This window comes from Patella vulgata, chromosome 7, assembly GCF_932274485.2.
Source record: "Patella vulgata chromosome 7, xgPatVulg1.2, whole genome shotgun sequence".
Taxonomy (NCBI): domain Eukaryota; kingdom Metazoa; phylum Mollusca; class Gastropoda; family Patellidae; genus Patella; species Patella vulgata.
In genome coordinates, this window is record NC_065885.2 from 29,175,708 (window position 1) to 29,198,908 (window position 23,201).

Sequence of the window (23,201 nt, forward strand, 5' to 3'; positions counted from 1 at the left end):
TATACAATAAATACAAATGTACAAGGATAAATTTAATACATTGAAGCTTCTTTCAGTGATACGTATTACTTTTCTTTCATTAAAATACACCTGTGACAAAAGGAATAGTAGGCGAATTTTGATAAATTAATAATTGTTTCGGGATTTTTAGAGGACATAAGATTTACAAGGTTTTGGCGTTGGGATATGGTATTAACAATATATTGGTTTATAAATGAATTGCGAAAACCATTATAAGCACTACAAATAATTACAAAGTGGCATTCGTCTTCGATGGTATTAGTATTAAATTAACTTACAAGGTCTTTGTTCGTATGGAATGTTTTTCCATTTACCCTGGACAACCATAAGATTGTGGCTACCTATTCTAAGTCTACATAGAGATTTTACATATTTTTGTTCGATTTTCAAATTAATTAGGTATCTTTTTACCTCTAGGTTTATTTTATAACTTGAATAGTATTGCAATATGCTATTATTTGACATATTATAATGCCATGCTTGTTGTCCAGATATCTCTTAGTCTTTGTTTGAACATACATAAAAAGGCTTTTGAATTACCAACTGATTGAGACAACCAAATATACCCAAATCCGTAGCGAAATAATAGATCTTTAATGCATGATGCCCAATTTTGTCTAACATTATAATCAAGATTATACAATAGTTTGTAAATTTGCTTAGGTAATCTGGGGTCTTCCATAGTCAATAATATCAGCCAGTATTTGATACACTTTAACAAAGTATATTATAAGGCGTTTTTACGAGAAACCGATTAGGGCTAATCGATTTGCATTTCCTTTCCAAACACATTTACGGCAAAAATTAGCCTAATCGGTTTCACCTAATTGTCGTATTTACCACGACGATTTGTCAAATCGATTATGCAAATCTTCCAACTTGCTCGCCTGCCGGATTGACGATTCGATTTCCAAGATGGCGTCCCCAACAAGGGACACGACGTGCCCGACGTTAGATCATTTTCTTTTGAATTTCACATTAAAATATGAATATTATGGACATTCCTAATAAAAATACGGGGCATTTGGGGACAGTCAATTGGTACAAATTTTCGTTTTTATTTTTGGGCGGTGTCGCCAAGAACATAATAAAGAAAAGTGAATTTTTTAAACATTTTTCCTCAATTCTTCAGTCTTCAGCCATCTTGCAAGGCAACTCATCGCGTTTACGAGAACCGATTCGAATACCAACTCGAGACTACGAGATAGGTAATCGAAACCGATTTGTTTTCTCGTAAAAACGCCTATATTCTGTATTCTATAGTTAGTAGCAGGGAATTGTATAAATGTATGGGCTGGCATGACAAGCTTTTATATCAACACAATCTAACCAAAACAGTGCTTCCACCAATGACCAACGATTATTTTCAACTGACCACTGATCATCACCATTACTACCATATGTAACGTTATTTGAACATGCCTGTCAAATTGGGTATTTTGGTCAAAAATCATAATGTTTTCGTGACAAAATCAGACTTTCACGCTCGCTGGCTAGTGGAAGGGATAATTTTGCAGTGATCAGACCACGGTTATTAAGATCTGTATATAGGAGCAGATCATCGTATAGATTTATGGGCTGTCATGACTATCATAAACTTGATATATCTATTATCCACATTTTCATGTAAAAAGAACCACAAGAAAATATTTTTAAGTGTTCATGGAGAGGCATGCGGTGTCCTTGTTTAGGAGACCGTCATGTTTTCCATATTGAAATCCGCGAAGGACAAGATGGCATAGAACACAACAGGTTTTGTGGCACTCCAGAAAATCCAGGATAATTCTGACTGCACATGCCAACCCCCGGCATATACATGTACCAACTACCTATGTTCGATCAGAAGTGTTCACTTAGATTCTGACCTGCCTTCCAATGTTCTTAGTTTTGGGACTCCATTTTGTAATTTGGCCTATATATGTCATCTTCTCTTCAGTAGATTTCAATATGGAAGGTATGTTGTCTCCTGATTTTCAGTAACTCTCCATTAAAATAGGGAGCCACGGTGGCTAGGTGGTTAAGACGCTGGCTCGCTAGCCTGGAGGTCGGGTGTTCGATCCCTGCATTGGCCGAGAAAGTTCATCCAGATTTTCCGGCGTGGTTCCCCCTGGCCAGTGATGCAGAACGGAGGGCCTGACAAGGACAGCTGTCTAGTCCTTCGGATGATACGAAAAACCGAGGTCCCGTGTATATATTGGAATGCACATAAAAGATCCCCTGGCAGTTGGAATTCGATATAAGAGTAGGCGATAGTGCCGCTGCCCGGGCAAAATTTCCCTCATAGCACACTGTATGGCGTATGCCCGTCTTCATTAGCCCAGTATAGGAGCAGAACAGTAGGACTTTAAACCCCATTTCATTTTCATTTCCATTAAAATATCAAAATGTTTCTATGCACTGATCGGCTTCTAAATACAGATGGGAATAAGCGCGGTCAAATTCCTAAAATATTTTTAACAAACATAACCCATTTGGCACATTCAAGTAACCAGACCTTGGAATAAAAGGTGATAATCAGCGGTCATTTAAAGACAGTCGACAGTGAAGAGACGAACCCGTCTAACATTAACAATGCCATAATTAATATATATATATGTGTACATATGCAATTCTGACATTCCACCCATTGAAAGATATAATGGTAATCGATTTTAGCATGCGTAGTCATGCTCATCATGTGTTTATGGCTCAATGCCACTGGATCATCTACAATCCCCCCGTCCCTAAAATCTGTTATACGCGCGAACATGTGCATCCCTATGAACACTTCAATTTCTTCAAGCCACGGGCGACATAACAGTTTGTGATCCGTTGTCCGGTTCTCCACGGAACATTTTCAGCCAGGAGAACTACTAGAGATGCTGCTGTGACCCCCCCCCCCCCCCCTCAGCTATTGACTGTATCATATTCATATAAGATTTATTCATTGGACATTCGTGAAACTTGTCCTTTGGGTAAGTCAAAAGTGGTCTTACAAATGCGCTTTAGATCATAAAGTATGTCATAGAGTTGAGTGGCGTGATTTCCCTTACAAGCTTGTCAAAAGTGGTCTAACACATGCGCTTTAGATTAAAAGGTATGTCATAGAGTTGAATGGCGTGGCTTCCCTTACAAGCTTGTAGGTAACATGGTCTACTGTTGTCTGTCCAATCTCACGGATTCTCTCTTTTCGAGCACACGAATTATTGAAATAAAGATGTATCATAATGTTAGTCCCTAAATTACCTAGTTTGTGTCGAGTGGACCTTAAACCCCATTTCTCTCTCTCAGGTCATAGTCATCCTTGATGACGACTGAATGGAATATATAAACTTTGTAAAGATGACCAAACATATGCATCCACATAATACGTTCGTTCCAAAATGACCTAGCTTGTGTCCAGTGAAGTTAAACCCAATTTGTTTTCTCCCTCTCAAGCCTACATCATCCTTGCTAATGATTAAATGGAATATATTAAATTTGTAAAGATGTCCATACATATTCTTCATCTGGGGTATTGATAAATGGAACATTTTATCCCAATTTTTTTGTGTTTTTAATTTACTTCTCCTTTTTTTTATTATGCCTGTGCCGGTCATTTTTATTTTTCATTTTGTTCGTAGGAAGGTTGCTAGTTGTGGGTAACATTCAACTTTGGTCCTAGTCCCTGCCAAGAACGAACTTAAGGACTCTCAAACTTTGGTTTTCGTTAAATTCAATTTTCAGAGAGAGTTGAATATCTGGCCAGTACCAAGATATCTTTGGCTGTAGAAACGTAAAACTCTATGTGTAGGAGAAGCCTGGGTGGTCCTACTAATGCCCCAAATTTCGTCTCTCCAAATCAATTATTGTCCGAATAAAAGATCATCCAAATTTAGTTCTAAATTAGCCCATTTTTTTGAATATTTTTCTATTAAAAAAATATTTTCCTAAGTTGCCAGGTTGGGATCAACTGAAACAACGTAATTTTTTGGGGGGATGTATCTGGGTACCAACACATCTCACAGGAAAGACTCTGTCCAAATCCCCGACCCAAGGGTTATCACCCTGTCCCTCTCCATGGTGCTCTCCCGGACACGCTCTTAACAAGCTGCTGGAGGAAAGTGACCTGCAGAGCTTTCATTTATGGGAAGATCAAACAAAAAAATGGTCAACAAATATTAATAAGAAACTAGGCCTGGAGGTAACTTTTCTCATTGTACTAATGTACAAAATTAAATACAAAGTGAATGCCATCAATAAAAAAAAATCTATTTGAGAAAAAAACAAATACTGGCACATATTTTAATTACAAGTGACAGGTCACCACAGGCAACATTAAATGTGTAAAGCATAACTAAATATAAATGTCAACAAAATATCAACAGATCAATAAAATTATGAATATAATGCAGAAAACAGTACATTTAAAAACTGGCCGATTTATCAAATAGAAGCAATAAGTAGACAAAGTTAACAATCCTAGATGTGACTCAGGGTGACTGTGATCTCAACCTTGGAACCACTGAACACTTTTTACTCTACCATTTATTTATTTATTACCAATGTATTTTAGAAATATTACTAGCCTACTCTATGGTATTAGTAATACCAAACTATCTCCATACGAAACGTTTTACTCCGTAAAATATAACCTTGGGGTGAGGAATTTTTTTTTTTTATTTTCTATTTATTTTTTTTATTTTCTATTTATTTTTTTTATTTTGCTTATTCATTTATTCAAAATTACTTATCTACGTATTTTTACCATAACTAAAACTTCCCCCACAGCACATATTTGTGCTGAACCAATCACACCACTTTGCATAATGATGTATGTGAGAGATAGTAATACTATATCTTCTATTAAACACTACTAGTCACTATATTCAGGGCCGGATTAAGTTTGTATGGGGCCCTTGGCTGAAAACATCACTGGGACCCTTGCATTCACAGTGACAAGGGGCATACGCTCTTACAAAAATGCAACACAGTCTGCCACCGACTTAATCCGGATCTGAGTATGAGTATAAACCTAAACCAAACAGTTATGTGTTATCTATAGCAATATTTTCTTTGTATAAAAATAAAGAACATTTAGAGATATGAAAAAGAAATGAAATGGGGTTTTACGTCCTACTGTTCTGCTCCGAAGTGGGCTAATGAAGATGGGCATACGCCATACAGTGTGCTATGAGGGAAATTTTGCCCGGACAGCGGCACTATGGCCTACTCTCATACCGAATTCCAACTGCCAAGGGATCTTTTACGCGCACGCCAATGTGTACATGGGACCTCGGTTTGTCGTCCCATCTGAATGACTAGACAGCTGTCCTTGTCAGGCCCTCCGTCCTGCATCACTGACAAGGGGAACCACGCCAGAAAATCGAGATGAACTTTCTCAGCAAATGCAGGGATCGAACACCCAACCTCCAGACTAGCGAGCCAGCATCTTAACCACTTAGCCAACGTGACCCCCATTTAGAGATATAATAAATGAGATGTGGAGAGCTCATATCCCAATGAAACCTGTATGATCAGCCAATAATGCATTGCATAATATAAAGGTAATATCCCCTTCAGATATTTTACTCTATCACCTTTGATACAAGAAAGGAATTGTATGAGATTCTATAATAAAACATTCACTGGAACTAAAACTGAAAATAATCCAACTGACTAAAAGAAATACAAAGACACTACCTTGTAAAATCTTTACAAGCTTTCAAAAATTGTTTTGTTCTGGTTTCATTTAAGATGTCCTCTTTTAAAAACTCTAAAAAATGTTTTATCTTGCAGAGTCCATTACTTGTTCTTTCTCTGCAGAAGTTAACCTGAGAGGTTAAATCCTTGCCATCGTGCAATATTCTTATATAGTAATGGTCTTTAACATCATGTCGGTTATACAATTCAAACACTACCCGTGTCGCATATTTCACCCATTTACCAGGATTTATTCCAAGAACTGAGAGAACAGGGGAGACAGTTTTATCATGTCCAGAATATAACACAAACTTTTCATTGGTTTTACCATGAGCTACCGCTATCATATGATTGCCTATATCCATCAGTAATGGATAACTGGAGAGCTGATTATGCTTTTTAAAACTTGGGGATTTTTCGTAGGCAGCACCACTTTTATCGAGATATTCTGTTAAACCAGAGAGCATATCTTTTGTTATACATACACCCTCACTGTTGCATGGTAATTTTATACCATGACAGGCATAGGAAGACAGTATATCAAACATGGCATAATTAAATGGCAGTTGATCAACGCTTAGTTCAAAAACTTCTGCAATCTCTTTACGGATGTGTTTTAGTCTTGTGAGGTTTTGTTTAGCTGACATTACTTCACGATTACTGAGTTTTTTAAAATGTTGAATGGAAGGGCATTCACATGAAGATCCCACAGCTTTTTCCGAACAAAAAAAGATGTTACGAGTTAACTGCACGTTTAGTTCGGTGAGGTTAAACTTGGGTAAAAAGCCATACAAGAACGCCATAGCACTTTGATATGTCCTTGAATATTCTGTGACCTTGATTTTTATTTGATCTGGTGAAAAGTTTTCTTTAAACAACTTTAAATTTTGAATATATTTCTGATTAAAATGAACTCCATTGATGATGTGCTGTAAGGCACCAACAGGCGTCAGAAAGGAACTATCACAAACAGCACGGTTTGGATATAGAGCCCAGTTTATAAACTGACTTCCTGTATTTTGCTTTCCGGTGAAGAAATCCATAGTTTGAGCAAACAAGTTGATTTTAGGATGTTTAGCCACATTAAATTTAAACTGACAACTGATGGTAGGATTACGATGATGTGGAAATGTGTAGAGAGTTGTACGATCCCCATGTCGCATCACAGTATAAACTGACTTCAGTTTATAAATAGATGGTACCTCACCTGAAATAAAAATAACATTTTATTAAAGAATTTCTATCAATAGAAATAAAGACTTGCTGAGGGAGAAACAAATACACAGATGGATGTAGGGGTCAAGGGATGACAATATTTACCCACTTTTAGAATGGATTAGTCCTTCTGTTGAATGTCAGGGCACCACAATGTTCATCAGCTTTTAGAATGGAGTGAGAGAGAAAGGGAGAGAATAAACTAGGTCATTTTGTGACTAATAATTAATATGCTATATAAATTATTGGCTTGCAGAGAGAGAATAAACTAGGTCATTTTGTAACTAATAATTAATATGCTATATCTTTAATTAAATTAGGGGGATAGCGTGGCTAAGTGGATAAGACGCTGGCTCGCTAGCCTGGGGGTCGGGTGTTCGATCCCTGCATTGGCCGAGAAAGTTCATCCAGATTTTCCGGCGTGGTTTGCCCTTGTCCGTGATGCTGGACGGAGAGTCTGACAAGGACAGCTGTCTAGTCGTTCGGATGGGATGAAAAACCGAAGTCCCGTGTACACATTGGCGTGCCCGTAAAAGTAAAAAGATCCCCTGGCAGTTGGAATTCGATATAGGAGTAGGCCGTAGTGTCGCTGCCGGGCAAAATTTCCCTCATAACACACTGTATGGCGTATGCCCGTCTTCATTAACCCAGTTTAGGAGCAGAACAGTAGGACGTTAAACCCCATTTCATTTATTTAAATTATTGGCTTGCAGGGTTGCCATGCAATGAAAAATGTGGACCCCACACCATAACTCTGGAGGAGAATACTCAAAATTAAACAGTAATCATCAATCTAATATTTAATTAATACAGGCTTTTTTATCCCCAAAATATTTGGAACTGATACCAAAATACATCAGATTTCAAGCAGCTCTGGCATCAAAAAAGTAAATAAAGTGCTGGACCTGCTCAGAACCTACCATTGTTCGGCCAATGACCTTTGTTGATTGTACATAAAAGAATTGGCTCCGCCCCTTTAAAGTTTCTGGCTAAATCCCTGATCTTCATTATGTATTACTATATATTAACTAATTCGATCAATCAGTAACTAACCTTCTTGTCCAGTATGGGGTAATTTTGGAATGTTGCAGTATTCAGCAATACGGGGCAAACTTAATGGATCACTGGAATTTTCAAATGTTGAATCCCCATGGTTTTTTTCTTGATTCCCTTTTTTGGAAGAAAGGTTCAAGTCATCTGTGTCTGGTACAATTACAAACTCCTCAAGAAATTTGTTGTTCTCTTCAACAGGTATACCATAATCTATGTCCTGAGCATCTTTATGAGGCGGTATATCTTGGAATGTTTCCTGAGCCAAGTGAAGGGAATCTATCTTAGCTTTCAAACGAATCTGTTGTCTAAATCTCTTTCCCTCTGATCTCTGAGATTCCTCTGTCACAAACACATCTGAATTAAGAGTACATAAATAATTAATCCAGCAAAATTTCATTAACAAATTGAGGCCTATATAGAACATTTATCGATCAGCTGCAAAACTCTGTAATAATTAGAAGATTATAGTCACGGTAGCTCAGCGAGTAAGATGTTGGCTCGCTAACCTTGAGCACCTGTGTTACTGTAAGATCCCGATATTGGTCAAGAAAGTTCATCTGGATTGCCCCTTGTCAGTGGTGTAGGACGGAGGGCCTGGAAAGGGACAACGTATAGTCGTTCAGGTGGGACAAAATAAAACCGAGGTGGCATGTACGTAAATAACACTTGACAGTTGGATTCGGTATACGAGAAGGCCATAGTGCCGTGCCGTTTTCCGGCCAAAATTTTCCTCATATCACACTGCATGGCATATGCCCATCTGCATTAGCCCAGTCGGAGCGGAAGAGTAGGACATTAAATGGCCCATTTAGTAGTGGAACAAAAATTGAGTATGGCAATGATAATGCAATATGTTAGGCCTATATGCATATACTTACAAAATAACCAACCAGTTAAAATCAATGCTGTGATAATGAAAAATAAAACAAGCTTTTTACAGCCTGGATATATGACTGTTTTGAGAGTTTTGTTCTTTCTACTGCGAACCATATTGGTGTGGAGTGTCTTCATTTGAAATAAATTAAAATGTTCTTAATATTCATCACCCTCTCCGTTTGTTTAAAACTAAAAGTCTGAAACAGTCAGATCCCCCCTATTACTATTGGCCTTTATTTTCAAACGCATGTCTTCAAGACAGCACCCAAAAGAGACTCATTTTTAGGGTGTGAAACACTTCAGAAAGCAGAAAGCATTATCTTTAATCATTGCAATCATCATAGATAATAAATGACGCTGTCGGTCTTTAAATAAATAACATACAGGAGAGTGGATTTTAAGGGGGACGATTCATCTTATGGAATCAGACTACTAATCTTCTTGCCATTGACTTCATTGTTAATCCATGCTTGGCCTGTCACAAATATTTTTAACATTCGGGTGATCTTAATCTTTATATCCACATGTCACGATCATCTGGTAAAAATATTGAAGGTAGTGACCTTCTAATTTTTTTCCCCACACCCCACCCTCTATTTTTTCTTTCTTATAAAGATATTCACATTCAACGTACAGTGTAGGCCTACGTTCAATATCAGTACGCCACAGTGTTGATAAACATATAAATTATTTTTCTTTCTTGTCATAAGACATAAAAAAATGAATATACATATTCAATACTTTTTGTGTACCGGTATTTTTTATGGTTTTTACGGTAAAATATCAAACGATAATTATTATGTACAATATAATAATATGCCTGAATACAGTAGGCCTACGGATTTACCTCGAAATTTCTTAATCCTTCTGGATCTATCGTATACAACAATAACGTTTATTTATCATAATACATCTATAACAACTGAGAATTGTGTTGCATATAATTTATAGCAGATGTTCGTATTTCAAATTTATACACCAATCATGTTTTTTATTCATATACCTTGACGTTAAAACATTAGTTTTGTGGACAAAGGGAGAGGGAGAGAAATAGGGTTTAACATCCACTCGACACAAACTAGGTCATTTCGGGACTAACATATGGTTCAATTTTATTTAATTAATTCACTTGCAGGTAGAGGTTTTAGCAGAGGGAGGAAACCGGAGAACCTGGAGAAAACCCACAGGGTTGGACAGGCGACCCTTCTCCTTGTCACGTACAAGCGGGGAATCGAAACCACGTCACTTGACTCAATGACAGAACTTATGATGCAACGCGCACGTGTTAACTATTCGGCCACCCAACCCCTTTGCGGACAAGGAATTCCATGTGACATTATACAATTTTTTCACATTTTTCGATGTCCCCGGCCCGGAAGGTCAGGTTTCATAATTTATAAAATTTATGGATTTTGCCAGGGCAGAACATCCTTTTTTATTAAGCTATTTGTTAGACCAGAATTTCCATTTATTATGTAATATGTATGGATATGAAATGCATGTGTAATAGGCCGGGGATCGCGGTGGCTCAGTGAGTAAGACGCTGGATCGCTAAACAGGAGGTCTCGGGTTCGTCACCATGTTGCCCGAGAAAGTTCGTCGGGCAATTCCAGTGTGGTTCCCATTTAATAATGGCGCAGGAAGTGAAAAGAAATCGAGTTTAACGTCCTATTGTTCCTGTTCCGACTGTTCCATGAGGGAAAATTTGCCCGGACAGCAGCACTTCGGCCTACTCTTATACTGAATTCCAACTGTCAAGGGATCTTTTACGTGCACGCCAATGTGTACACTGGGCCTCGATTTTCCGTACCATCCGAATGATGACAAGACAGCTGTGCTTGTCAGTGACAAGGGAAAGTCCCGATGAACTTTTTTGGACCACACGGGAAGTGAACGTGCGGCCCCCAGGCTAGCGAGCCAGCGTCTAACTTAGCCACTGTGGATCCTTCTGGCAATGGCAGTGTCTAGTCATTCGGATGGTACGAAAAACAGAGGTCCCATGTACACATCGGCGTACATTTAGAGCGCCCTTGACAATCGAAATAAGAGTAGGTCGTAACGCCGCTCTCCGGGCAAAATGACCCTCATTGCACACTGCATGTCCGCCTTCATTAGCCCAGTCGGTGCAGAAAGGTCGGACGCTAAACCCCATTTCTTTTCATTTTTTTAAAGGCAAATGAAAAATGAAATGAAATGTTGTTTAATGGCACGTCAGCTCCAACCGGGCTATATTGCGCCAAACATATGGTGAATTTAACGAGACAAATTAAAACAATATCACAGGAATGTATTCATATATGTAAATAAAAACAAATATCACAGAAAAAATACTTAAAAATAAATATATCAATTCCTTTACATATATAAATATTTAAAAAATAATATATGATAAATATATACAATTAAAATTTTGAATAAAAGTTTGTCTCTTTTAAAAATGCTAGCAATTCATCATAAAGCTCCGGTTGAGCAAATAGCTGACGTACTGACTGGCAACGGTAATATTTAGATCTAATATGTTTGAGATGATTGCACTCAATCAAGATGTGTTTCACTGTCAAAGGAACATGACAGTGAACACATTGTGATTGAGGCTCTCGCTTTAAGATGAAAATGTGTGTTAAAAAAGTATGACCATTTTTTAAAGGCATATATTATACTCATGAAATGTTTTAATAACATAAGATTATACTTACATGTAAAAAGCATGATTAATATCCAAATAGTGGATACTATACAAACAGCTTTTCTTCTTAAAAACAACACACGATACATTTCAGCACAATTTAATATGATTAAACGAAAAGATAACCAAGTTGGTCTGTTAACATCACAATTATAGTCTAGTTTGTCGTGACAACCTGTGTATTTTAAAAAATATATTGTTGTAAAAAAGGCTATAATTCATTGTTATGATTCAGGTTATCTGAACATTGTTTTCACACCCGTCTTTATCAAGAACTAAATTGTCTAAATCGCTATGCCAAACAATTTGTTGATAGCCTATTTTAAATGTTTGACATCACCAACAATTACGTCTGCTACTCACGCCTGTCTTTATATGTCGAGTTTATATCTAAATGAGAAGATTGCTTGGGGCTACGTTGATTCGTTGTGCTTTAATTTTAATCATCTGTTGAAGCTAGAAAAGAAAATAAGTTTAAATATTAATGATATTTATAGACAGTGTGTACCTCATAATAAACCTGACCATATCGCACTGATAGATCGGTTATAATACACCTAGTGCAAAAAAGTTTCGATGCTATAACTAATATTTTCACCTATACCCAAAGAAGTACTACTGACGTGACATAGACGGGGTACATTCTGAACATCTGAGACACGCTATACCTGCGGAGAAGTATCTCAGACACAGTCAATAGCCATGATATCCATATCACGTGATCTACACATCACAGGTCATGACATTGAGGTCAATGGTCAACAACTCGTAACATTGTAAACAATAGGATTATCTTCAGCATTGTGTCCGTTGCACCCATAAAGACTATATAATTCGTACAGTCCCAACATGTTCTCTCTTCTTCCAATGATTTTTCACAAAAATAACATCTACAACTCATAGAATTGACGTTGTCTTCAATGACAGCGTCTACGAGGTTCATAGAGGCCGCCATATTGCACTATATTTTGTGCGTCGGTCGGGTCTATTTCAGATATACACAATCAATTCTGTTGATGTTTTTAGCGTTGGGATTGGCTAATAGTTAATGTGTTTCAGTTCTAAAACAAATATTTTAAACTTTAACGCAAATTTAGAAAATAGCCAAATTCTGGCTGGGATTACTGAGCAAAATGGCCTTCACTGTATACGTGCGAAAAAAAAGCTAGCCACCAATTAATATTCGTACGTTAGTTTCGTACGAGACGGGGTAGGGACCAAAATAACGGACCGTGGGCCTATTGGTTGTTATATTGGCCAAATGTTAACATGCCAATATTAATTACTTGCAAGAGGGAATCAAATTGCTTACCACTCTGCTTCACCTTGGCAGTATATACTATACTAAGTAACAAAAGAAACGTCAGGTTGGTATGTTACTCTGAATAGACGCATTGCATAAAACTTGCCAAATGTTTTTATTGTATATTTGTGACCACATCTCCAACTTTACCTGAGCAACAAGGTTCCTTCCCAAACACACAATTGAACCCAGAAAATATTCTCAAAAACGCACCCTGACTTCAGAGATGGTAAAGTGTTCTCAATGATTTTCATGTAACTCGTGCTGCACGCCCTCTAAAATTCACCCCATACCCGATTGAATCAATCACTCTGCAACGTCAGCAGTATGCCACGACCCACGACAGCCCCGAGGAACCGGGGATCACGTGGCTAAGTGGGTAAGACGCTGGCTCGCTAGCCTGGAGGTCGGATGTTCGATCCCTGCATTGGCCGAGAAAGTTCATCCAGATTGTCCAGCGTAGTTTCCCCTTATCAGTGATGCAGGACGGAGGGCCTGACAAGGACAGCTGTCTGGTCGTTCGGATGGGACGAAAAACCGAGGTCCCGTGTACACATTGGCGTGCACGTAAAAGATACCTTGGCAGTTGGAATTCGATATAAGAGTAGCCCGCTGCCCGGGCAAAATTTTCCTTATAGCACACTGTATGGCGTATGCCCGTCTTCATTAGCCCAGTTTAGGAGCAGAACAGTAGGACGTTAAACCCCATTTCATTTCATTTCATTTCCCCGAGGAATCAGGCGCTTGGAAGACTCGACGCTGGCCACACTGCACAAGCCGTTGTCAATCACTTCCAGGTCAATGTTCGGACCATCTACAGGCTTCAACAACGCTTTCGGGCCACCAACACCACGGATCTTCGCCCCCGAACTGGTAGACCAAGGGTTATCACAAGGCGACAAGACCGCCATGTTGTGCGACAGCACGTCAGACAGTGGGAACACGCGTAAGACCCATCTCTCACCAGAGAGAACATCCATTGCCGTAGACCTTACCGTGGACTGATCCTCACCCCTCGCCATCGACGTGAACGTCTACAGTTTGCCCAACAACACCAGAACTGGCAACACAGGCAATGGAGAACTGTTCTGTTCACAGATGAGAGTCGGTATTGTGTATCAATTGCAGATGGCAGGACCAGAATATGGCGTCGACGTGGCCAGCGTTATTCTGACCAATGTGTCATGGAACGAGACTCATGTGGAGGTCCAAGTATAATGGTTTGGGGTGGAATCGGCCTGAACTAGAGAGTGGTTCCTGTGGTGTTCTAAAATCTTGGTCCAAGAAGAGGAGGCGGCATCACAGCAGGGCGCTACATCGATCAAGCTCTCAGACCCCACGTCATACCATATTTCGCACGTCATCCAAACAACGTTTTCCAGCATGACAACGCCCGCGCCCACACCGCCAGAGTTACTCGGGACTTTCTACTGCAGAACGGTGTCAACGTTATGCACTGGCCATCCCTTAGTCCGGACTTAAACCCGATTGAACATCTTTGGGATGAAATTTGGGAGGAGACTTAATATCATTGTACCAAGACCAAACACAGCCGATGGATTGCGCCAGGTTTTTCTTAGAATATGGTTCCAGGTGCCAATGGTGTTCACCAGTCGTCTGGTCCACTCCATGTACAGACATTGCGCTGCTGTTATTGACACTCGCGGTGACCACTCCAGATACTGATGTATAGACTGTGTGCAGACTCTAGACCTTCTCATAATGTCTTGGAATTGTGATGAATTAATCACTAATGTGTCAACATACTGTTCACAAAAAATTGCTTTGATCCATTTAGTACCGAAAAATCGAATTGGTTATAATCCTAGTCAAGACATTCACCTAATGATCATACAAGTATGAAGAAATTATACCCCAATTAGAAACAAAATTATTGTTTCCCAAAGTTTCCATGGAATCAAACTGTTTAGCACTGATTATGATCGAACACCAAGCTTCGTCTCTTTAGCTCAAATTAATATCAAGTGTGCCATTTTCAAAGCTTAGTCTAAACAGGAGATGTGCATCATGAAACCTGAACACCAAACTTGAACAATCTATCCCAAAAATCATGCAGAGTTATTGTGATTCAATAGTAGGTGTCACAGACAGACAAATCCATTTTAGCAGCTACCCAAAAGTGAGAGAATTGGATGAAAAAAGTTAACAAAACGACAAAAGTAACTTTGTCGCAACTTTTCGAGACGAATTCAATAATAATTCTAGGTTGAAGCCAAAATATGTCAAATATAATAATCTAAAAGTATTGGGTGTGGGCACATATATAAACGAAATTTAGTATCTTAATTAAGACCTTGCAAATCACAAATCGAAAGAGATCCATTTTAAAAGACTAGATGTATCAGTAATTTTAGACTTTAAACTTAATCAAATGGCTCAGTGAGTAAAGACGCTGGATTGCTAAACTGTAGGCCCCGGGTTCGCTCCCGTTGTTGGCCGAGAGTTATTCAGGATTTCATTTGTTATTGATGCAGGACTGAGGGCCTGGTAATGGCCTTGTCTTAGGGACGAAAATCCGAGGTCCCGTGCACTCATTTATGTCCATGTAAATGAACCCTTGACAGTTGAAATTGGAAATAAAAGTATATAGGCAAAAATGTCCCTCAGAACACACTGCATGACATATGGAGTTAATACACACAAAAGTAGGACGTTAAACATTTCAATCAAACAGATTTGGCACATTTATAACTTTTTTTTATCGTACTATTTATATTAACAGAAATACTGACAATGGCACGATTAGCATTGACGTATTCCAAAATCATCTCCAAAATTGTTGAACATTTGTAGGATAAACAAATTTGGTATTTAATATTTCCTTTGAAAAGTTTAACTGTGTTAAATTTCTCAAATTACTACAACTGAAAACTTTCCCACGGTTAGCACATATGTTTTCAAACACATTTTTAGAAAAAATAACTGAGCAAGTTTAAAGACCCAACATGCCAGAATAAAGATTAAACATAGTATTTAAGACAATACTGTTCGTTATTAAAAACAACTTGAACCAAAAATTATTTACAGTGATATAGCCAAAGGGAAAGTAATCAACAAATCGAGACCCGCCCAAGAAAAACCCAACCCAGTAATCAATAATAGTAATCAAATTATTTACAGTTTTGTCATCATCACGTTTATATTTAAGATCAAACATAATTGCAAATTCAATTTCAAAGCACACGGATTAAGGTTGAATAAAACAAAATTAAAGTAAATGCGCCAGTACGACACCCAGTTATGACACAGGAGTTGCAAACATGATAAATATAATGCTAGTGTTTGGATAAATTGTACATACCCTGCTCCGTTATTAACTCCCGTCACATCTTGTAGCAATCTGTTTTCAGTGGTAAAGCGAAGTTAGATCTTGTAGCTGTAGCTCATAAGATCAATTAAATTGTTTTCTGAGAATTATAAATCTTGAGGATATATACTTAAAGGGGCATTATGGGAGATTAGATCAAGAGTTGACAGTTTTCGCTATGATAACGTAAATAGAATATGCTGAAAATTTCAGTCAAATTGCTCTACTCTTAAATGAGATATTAGCTTTTGAATTTTAGGCTAGTCTAAAGTCTCGATTATCAATTTCTACGTTTAATTATCCTTCACAAACTTTATTCCAATCCGCTAAATATCGCATTCTAGCGATGGCATCGAGAGTTGATTATGGTCTGGATAAGTTAATTTATGTCTACTCTTATATCGAATTTCAAATGTACACGGAACCTCGGGTTTTCGTTCCACCCGAACGACAAGACACTGTTCTTTGCCAGAACCCTGTCCTACACCACTGACTAGAGTAAACCACCACGGAGAAACTTATAACTTGCACTAAATATGATTGGTATTAAAATTTTATACCAACTGGTGGTCTATTTATATATAATAAAAAGAAGTACGAAAAGGTCCCAATTTAATATTCCATGTAAAGACATAGGTTTTCGTTGTTTTATTTATTCGATTCGATCAAGATGCGATTAGAATAAAAATGTTCTTTATGAGTCTATCTTTGATGTACTGGTCATGATAAGCCTATAAATAAATATCCAAGATGTCAAATACACGCGCATTGACGATCAAAGAATTTAATTTATTATACAGTTGTTGAATGTTTATGAATCTTTCATACGGTTTTCGTGATGAACCGGAAGATTCTTTGTGTTTGGGTACGTATATTGTCACATTGTTAATGCTACAAAAACAAATATATTAAATGCGGATCACTGATTTCATCATAATGGGAGTATCTGAAGCTGTGTTCACACTAGGGGTTTAATCTGAATTGAATTCAGAATAAAGTCTTATTCCGGACTTTGGCGTCACACTAAATTCGCTTAAAACCGAACTGAATCTGAATTAACGAATCCGTATATTTTCCGAATTCAACCTGGAACAATTATTCCGAATCGGGTTATTCGCAGTCAAGATTTGAGTGGGACACGCTTGATTCAGATCAAGCGTTTTACCGGAAACGATAACTTTACGCACATGTTCACTTTTACTTCCGACTTATCGCGGGAAATCGTGTACATGTATCTATGAAACTGGTGCTATGGCAAATAACCAAGGTGCAGTTTGGGCTAAGGAGAGATTTCTCCTTCTCCAGCTTTGGAGAGATGACGATGTGGAGGAACAGCTGTACAAAGATAGATGTGTTAAGATCACAGCTGACCATTCACGGTCTAGACCTTGGGGGCAGGGCAGGCAAGCTTTAGTCGTTTCGAATCTAGTGGAGTCTAATCTATTGTATATGATTAATGCCGAAAGGATTTCAATTATGAAATGGAAGCCACTATGATTCAATGAGTAAGAAGTACATGTATATACGTGTTGATTTATAGCAAACGCTACCAAAAGAGTAATCATCCACATTCACATTTGATTTTGGTGCCAACCAAATCGTGCCCGGCGCTGCATGGCAAGGTGCCTAAGATGTAAGACCCGGCGTCGCTGATGTAGCCTTGCTTGCCTCAGGAAATTAAACATAAGCAACATAAGATCACCAATACGAATGTCTGGCGCATCCGTCTTGGATATGAATGACCTTCACTGCGCATTCAGTGTGGCGTTTTCATTCTGAATTCAATCCGAATAAGCTGTAATGTGACGCGGGGGGTTGGATGGCCGAATGGTTAGCACGTGCGTGATGTGCTGTATCATAAGGCCTGTCATTGAGTCAACTGGCATGGTTTCGAATCCCCGGTTGTACGTGACAAGGAGTAGGGTCGCCTGTCCAACCTCGTGGGTTTTCTCCGGGTCCTCCGGTTTCCCCCCACTGCTAAAGACCCCTACGAATTATTGAAATAAAATTAAACCATATGTTAGTCCCGAAATGACCTAGTTTGTGTCGAGTGGACGTTAAACCCCATTTCTCTTTCTCTCTGTAATGTGACGCACCGCATTTAATCCGGGAAAAACCAATCCGAATTCCTGAGGCCGGTCACCGGAATTCGCATTGAATGCGCATGCAGTGTGAACGCAGCTTGAGATATATAGGATCGGACTAGATATTTATGTTCGGCGAAATACGCCAGAAGTCTCAATCGAATGGCAATCTCTAGCGTCTGGTTATTCCAGTCTACATCGATAGTATTTATTGCGCATGCTCTCGAGATAAGAATATGGCGTCACCGTTTGATATGACTTGTTGAATATGTCTAGTCTCGTTCTTCGAATACACGATTCGTGTACCAATGGTAAAATGTTTATTTTGTCTTAAATATTGTATATCAGAAGCTCATCTTTTCCCAGTAAGTTTCGTGTTTTCAGTGTCCAAGACTTTGTATGATATTGAATTGGAGACATAGCTACTTTAACAGTTCGAATTTGTTGTGTGGAATGGTTTTCGAAGTCACATGCACACTTTAATTGTTTTAGGCTAATATACTGTAATTTCCATTGAGAAAGAATTTTGGCAATGAAGCGGTGTTCCGCCTATTCCCCGTATTTAAACTGCGAATGGGTCTTTCACGTGCACTGCCTGTACGCCCATGGGAATTCGTTGGGGTTTTTTTTCGTAAAATCGAAACGACTAGACGCACCTGTCCATTCAATCCCCTCACTTAGCGAGCTAGAACAGTATTTGATTGGTCTTTGACATTGGTCTTTTCGTGCACTCCATTGTGTACACGAGTGAACCTCGTTTTCTTTTGTCTCACCCGAACTTCTATGCACGCTTTTCTTGTGCCAGTCTTGACAGAACTAATTACAAACCGAAGCTCATGTCTCTCGCCATGAATTTTGATTATTATTATCAGAATATCGGGTAAGTTTAGATAATGAATGTTCAAATGTAATTAATTTAAAAACTAATTACGACAGCCAACCGAATATCTAAATACAGCGATGTCATCGAACTATTACTCAATTGAAGAGATATATCTGACTCGCGCTTTAATTCATTGAAACTTTATTTTTATGTACAGATAAGAGTTTTATAAAATCCTTGCTATTATTGGCCCATTTTATGGTATGTTATCGTAGATTATATAAAAACAAAAATGCTAGACTCCTTTCACTCATGATGATGAAATATCACGTTGCATATTTACGGGGTTTGCGCTACACGTTTGCAATTCCAGTTACAAAATGGCAGTCCTATAAAATATAAAATGCTAAACTCGGTGGACATGGTAATAATTATAAATAAAAAAGAAAAACATGATGTTTCCTTTTAAGAATTTAATATCAAATCAAAGGTTTATAATGAGTGAGGATAAACTGTCAGGTTACTGACAAGCACCGAAGCGAGAATTACATGCACACAATGAAAATATAATGAAGTAGCTATGGTGGCTGTTAGCGGCCATTCAAATGAATCTAAATCGTCGCCTTCTTCACAATCGTCGCCTTGTGAAGAAGGCGACAAGTCGACAAAATTAACCCGCCAACACGACAAAATAACCCGACGATCGTCGCCTTCATTTCGTCGACTTGTCGGGTCAATTCTGTCGCCTTCGACTTATTCACAACCCGACAAAATACAATTATTCCGACTTGTCGTGCCGCGACTTGTCGCCTCGGAAGTCAAACTCGAGCTTGCGCATTTGCTGATTGGATAACTTGCATGCGCACAGATTAACTTCCGAGGCGACAAGTCGCCGCACGACAAGTCGAAATAATTGTATTGTGAATAAGTCGAAAGCGACAAGTCGACGGAATCAACCCGCCAACACGACAAAATAACCCGACGATCGTCGCCTTCATTTCGTCGACTTGTCGGGCCAATCCTGTCGACTTGTCGGGTCAATTCTGTCGACTTGTCGGGTCAATTCTGTCGACTTGTCGCCTTATTCACAAGTCGACAAGTCGACAAAATACAAAATGCACATTTGCTCATTGGATAACTTGCATGCGCACAGATTAACTTCCGAGGCGACAAGTCGCCGCACGACAAGTCGAAATAATTGTATTTTGTCGACTTGTCGACTTGTCGGGTTGTGATTAAGTTGACGCGACAAGTCGACAAGTCGACAGAATTGACCCGCCAAGTCGACGAAATGAAGGCGACGATCGTCGGGTTATTTTGTCGTTTTGGCGGATTGATTTCGTCGACTTGTCGACGATTTAGATGACATTTGAATGGCCGCTAACAGCCACCATAAGTAGTGGATAAATTAATTGTTGGCCTTTGTAAAACGGGTACCATATCAAAACTAAGTTTCATGTGTAAGAAGCGGAGTCAAATCGCGGCCACAAATAATTATTCGTAAAAGGAAATCGCCCCCACCCCGCCGTTCAAATTATTATTATTTTTTTCTTTAAATTAATGCCCGTTTTAATCTAATCTCTTGTTTAGAAATTGGACTTTACTGTTTAGGATTATAGGAAAATCAAAAAGGCGTATATATATATATAGTAAAACAGCAGCATAATTTGAACTTAGGATTGTTTAGCTTGTGGACGGCCCACCTGTACTTAATATATGTAATTTAGGTCAAAGTCATTATCCCGGTTAGTTCACAAAAGTAAGACATTGAGTCGACTTGTGATGAAATAGTTGAGTTTTCGTTTAAAAGTATTAAACGTAAGTTTATTATTTTCTGGCTTAACCCATCGACTGTTGAACTGTGATATTACGGGTATTTAGGACCTTGGCGGCTGAGAATATGCATATTATAAGGATTTATAAATACATGTATATGTAAATAGATAATCACACAATACACAGTATTCGGGGTATAAGTAGCCAACATGCTATAGACTCCACTCCCCATGCAAGCAACCTCACTGCTACCACATAATATTGTTGGCTTTCCCCTGGATTGAGATTGTACAAAAAGATTAACGCAGGGTTTGTTACACTGAACTGTCATACTCTGTATTATATATTGGATCTTATCTAAATATTAATCAAAAAAAAAACCACACCCTCTTACTGAATTGTGATGAGATCGTAAGAATATTACGTTAAAAGTGTACTGTTACTATTTGCTTTATATTTTGCCCTCTGTAATTCGAACCGGTATTATTAACCCTGTCGTGCAGTACAGAAGGACGATAAACCCCATTTCATGTCTGCAACTTGAAAATGAATAGTTGAGTATATGGCATTTCTCTCTAATATAAATGATTTGAAATTACAGTATAAACAGAAACGATTGAATGTAAATCGGTTTATATACATTACATAATTATATGCGTTGCGACCCATTTGTGTCAATTTCAAGGTCCCAAATATTTGCGATTTAACTCCTTTAAATGTTATCTTGCTCAAACTGGGCGACAAGTTTCGTTTGTGTGTACTGCAGGATACTCACAAAACAGAATGTGACACCTTGACACACATAACCCAATTATTACTTCTGTTTGATCCCTTTGCCCGTATTGTTAATAAATGACACCAGGTTTATTGTTACAGTTTATAAATGCGTATATTCTTTGGGTTGTCGAAAGTCAATTATTATTAAATCATATGCCATGGGTCGTAAGCGAAAAAGTGAACAGCCTTCGTCAACGTCCGATAGAATAATGTCAGATTATTTTTGGTATGCCACCACCAAAATGCTACAGATGATAAATGCCTAAAATGGTGAATTTTACTTATTTTAATACCCATTTACACTAAATAGGAAATGATTTTTACCTACAAATAATTCAAACGTCTTTATTTAGTTTTCTAATAAATGAAAAAAATGTTTTACAATTTAATTTGACGGAAGAAAAAAGTTAATATATTTTGGGACTCATTAAGTCGCATCGATGTCATCCTTATCAGTGATTGTAGCGGCCTAGCGAAAATTCACTACTGATCAGTGTGCAATTGAATGTTGAAGCGATATCGACTTCCACAATATGTTTGCATGTACCTCAAAAGTCCGCGGCAAAGAGAAATTTCAAAAGACATAAAATCTTAAGTGCATTTGGAAAAGGTAGATCTTTTACTTTTAGGGATGAATGGAAATTTTCAAATCTTTGCGATATCAGTAAGGGCTTGCTCACAATATTCATGTGGCAACTGCAGACTGTGAAGAGGGTTTAGTAGACAAAATATTATTTAAAAAAAAAAAACAAATACAGGAATTCATTAAAACAAACACATTGTGTAATTTAATGTTACTAAGTATTGGAAAAGAGGTTACCCCAGAGAAGAATTTTGTAAATTGTAATATCATATGTATATTGTATGTACTTATGTAAATGAAAATTACTGAAAAAATCTAATAGATATTTTATTCTTTTTTTTTTGTCGGAAAAATATATGGCTAATAAATTCAAATGAAAAATTGGCGGAAAAAATGGAACCCAGAGTGAGCACTGGCCCAATATATTATATTAATATGATATTTAACTATATAAGTAAAACAAATGCAACCTACCTCACCCCGCTCGTAAATAATACTCATAGTATTTATACTTACTGATTCATCGCAAGTTGAACCATACCACATAAACAATGTAAACTTTTGACTTGCTGCAAGTGTTGCTTTCGGAACGATTGTCACGTCTCTATATCATGCATCTATATTGAAAGAGATGTATTACGTACATCGTTATAAAATTTAGATAAAATCCGCGAAGGCTGGCGAACGTCACCGTAATTAACGATATCGGTAGAGTTTATTCTCGATACCGCCAGACGGAGAAACTTCAATATCAGATGGCGCCTTATTGATTACAGTTGAGGCTTAATGTCAATACAAGAGATATTATATATTAAAACACATCCATCTCCTTGTAAAATTAAATTTTATAATAGAACTAAAAATAGAACTCGTCAATATGAAGATCAAATATCACGTTAACACTCCAGATGTTACAATATTGTGTGTCTGATCATTTAATTTCTAAACATTTAGTAGCCGCGGTGGCTAAGCGGGTAAGTCGCTGGCTCGCTAGCCTGGAGGTCGCGGCATCGAG

At 38.0% G+C, this 23,201-nt stretch overlaps 1 protein-coding gene across 5 annotated transcripts; it reads right to left on the minus strand.

The window, feature by feature from the left end:
• Nucleotides 1–4,177: 4,177 nt before the first annotated feature.
• On the minus strand, nt 4,178–22,789 carry LOC126827101 (2-phosphoxylose phosphatase 1). Of its 5 annotated transcripts, none has more exons than XM_050556294.2 (4): nt 22,703–22,789; nt 11,523–11,968; nt 7,951–8,304; nt 4,178–6,889 (listed from the first exon to the last, which is right to left on the minus strand). In XM_050556294.2, the coding sequence occupies exons 2-4, from the start codon at nt 11,599–11,601 to the stop codon at nt 5,679–5,681; spliced, it is 1,644 nt and encodes a 547-aa protein (XP_050412251.1). In that variant the 5' UTR covers nt 11,602–11,968; nt 22,703–22,789; the 3' UTR covers nt 4,178–5,678. The 5 variants fall into 5 exon arrangements, with proteins under 5 accessions (XP_050412251.1, XP_050412252.1, XP_050412250.1 ...); XM_050556295.2 differs by lacking the exon at nt 22,703–22,789 and adding an exon at nt 16,138–16,262; XM_050556293.2 differs by lacking the exon at nt 22,703–22,789 and adding an exon at nt 12,111–12,192.
• Between the last annotated feature and the right edge of the window lie 412 nt (nt 22,790–23,201).

Coding starts and splice junctions, on each gene's coding strand:
- LOC126827101 (XM_050556292.2), bottom strand. CDS start 8,961: ATGAAGACACTCCACACCAATATGGTTCGCAGTAGAAAGAACAAAACT. Junction 8,305..8,828: donor TTTAACTGGTTGGTTATTTT/GTAAGTATATGC, acceptor CTCTTAATTCAG/ATGTGTTTGTGACAGAGGAA. Junction 6,890..7,950: donor ACCCCATACTGGACAAGAAG/GTTAGTTACTGA, acceptor TTTTTATTTCAG/GTGAGGTACCATCTATTTAT.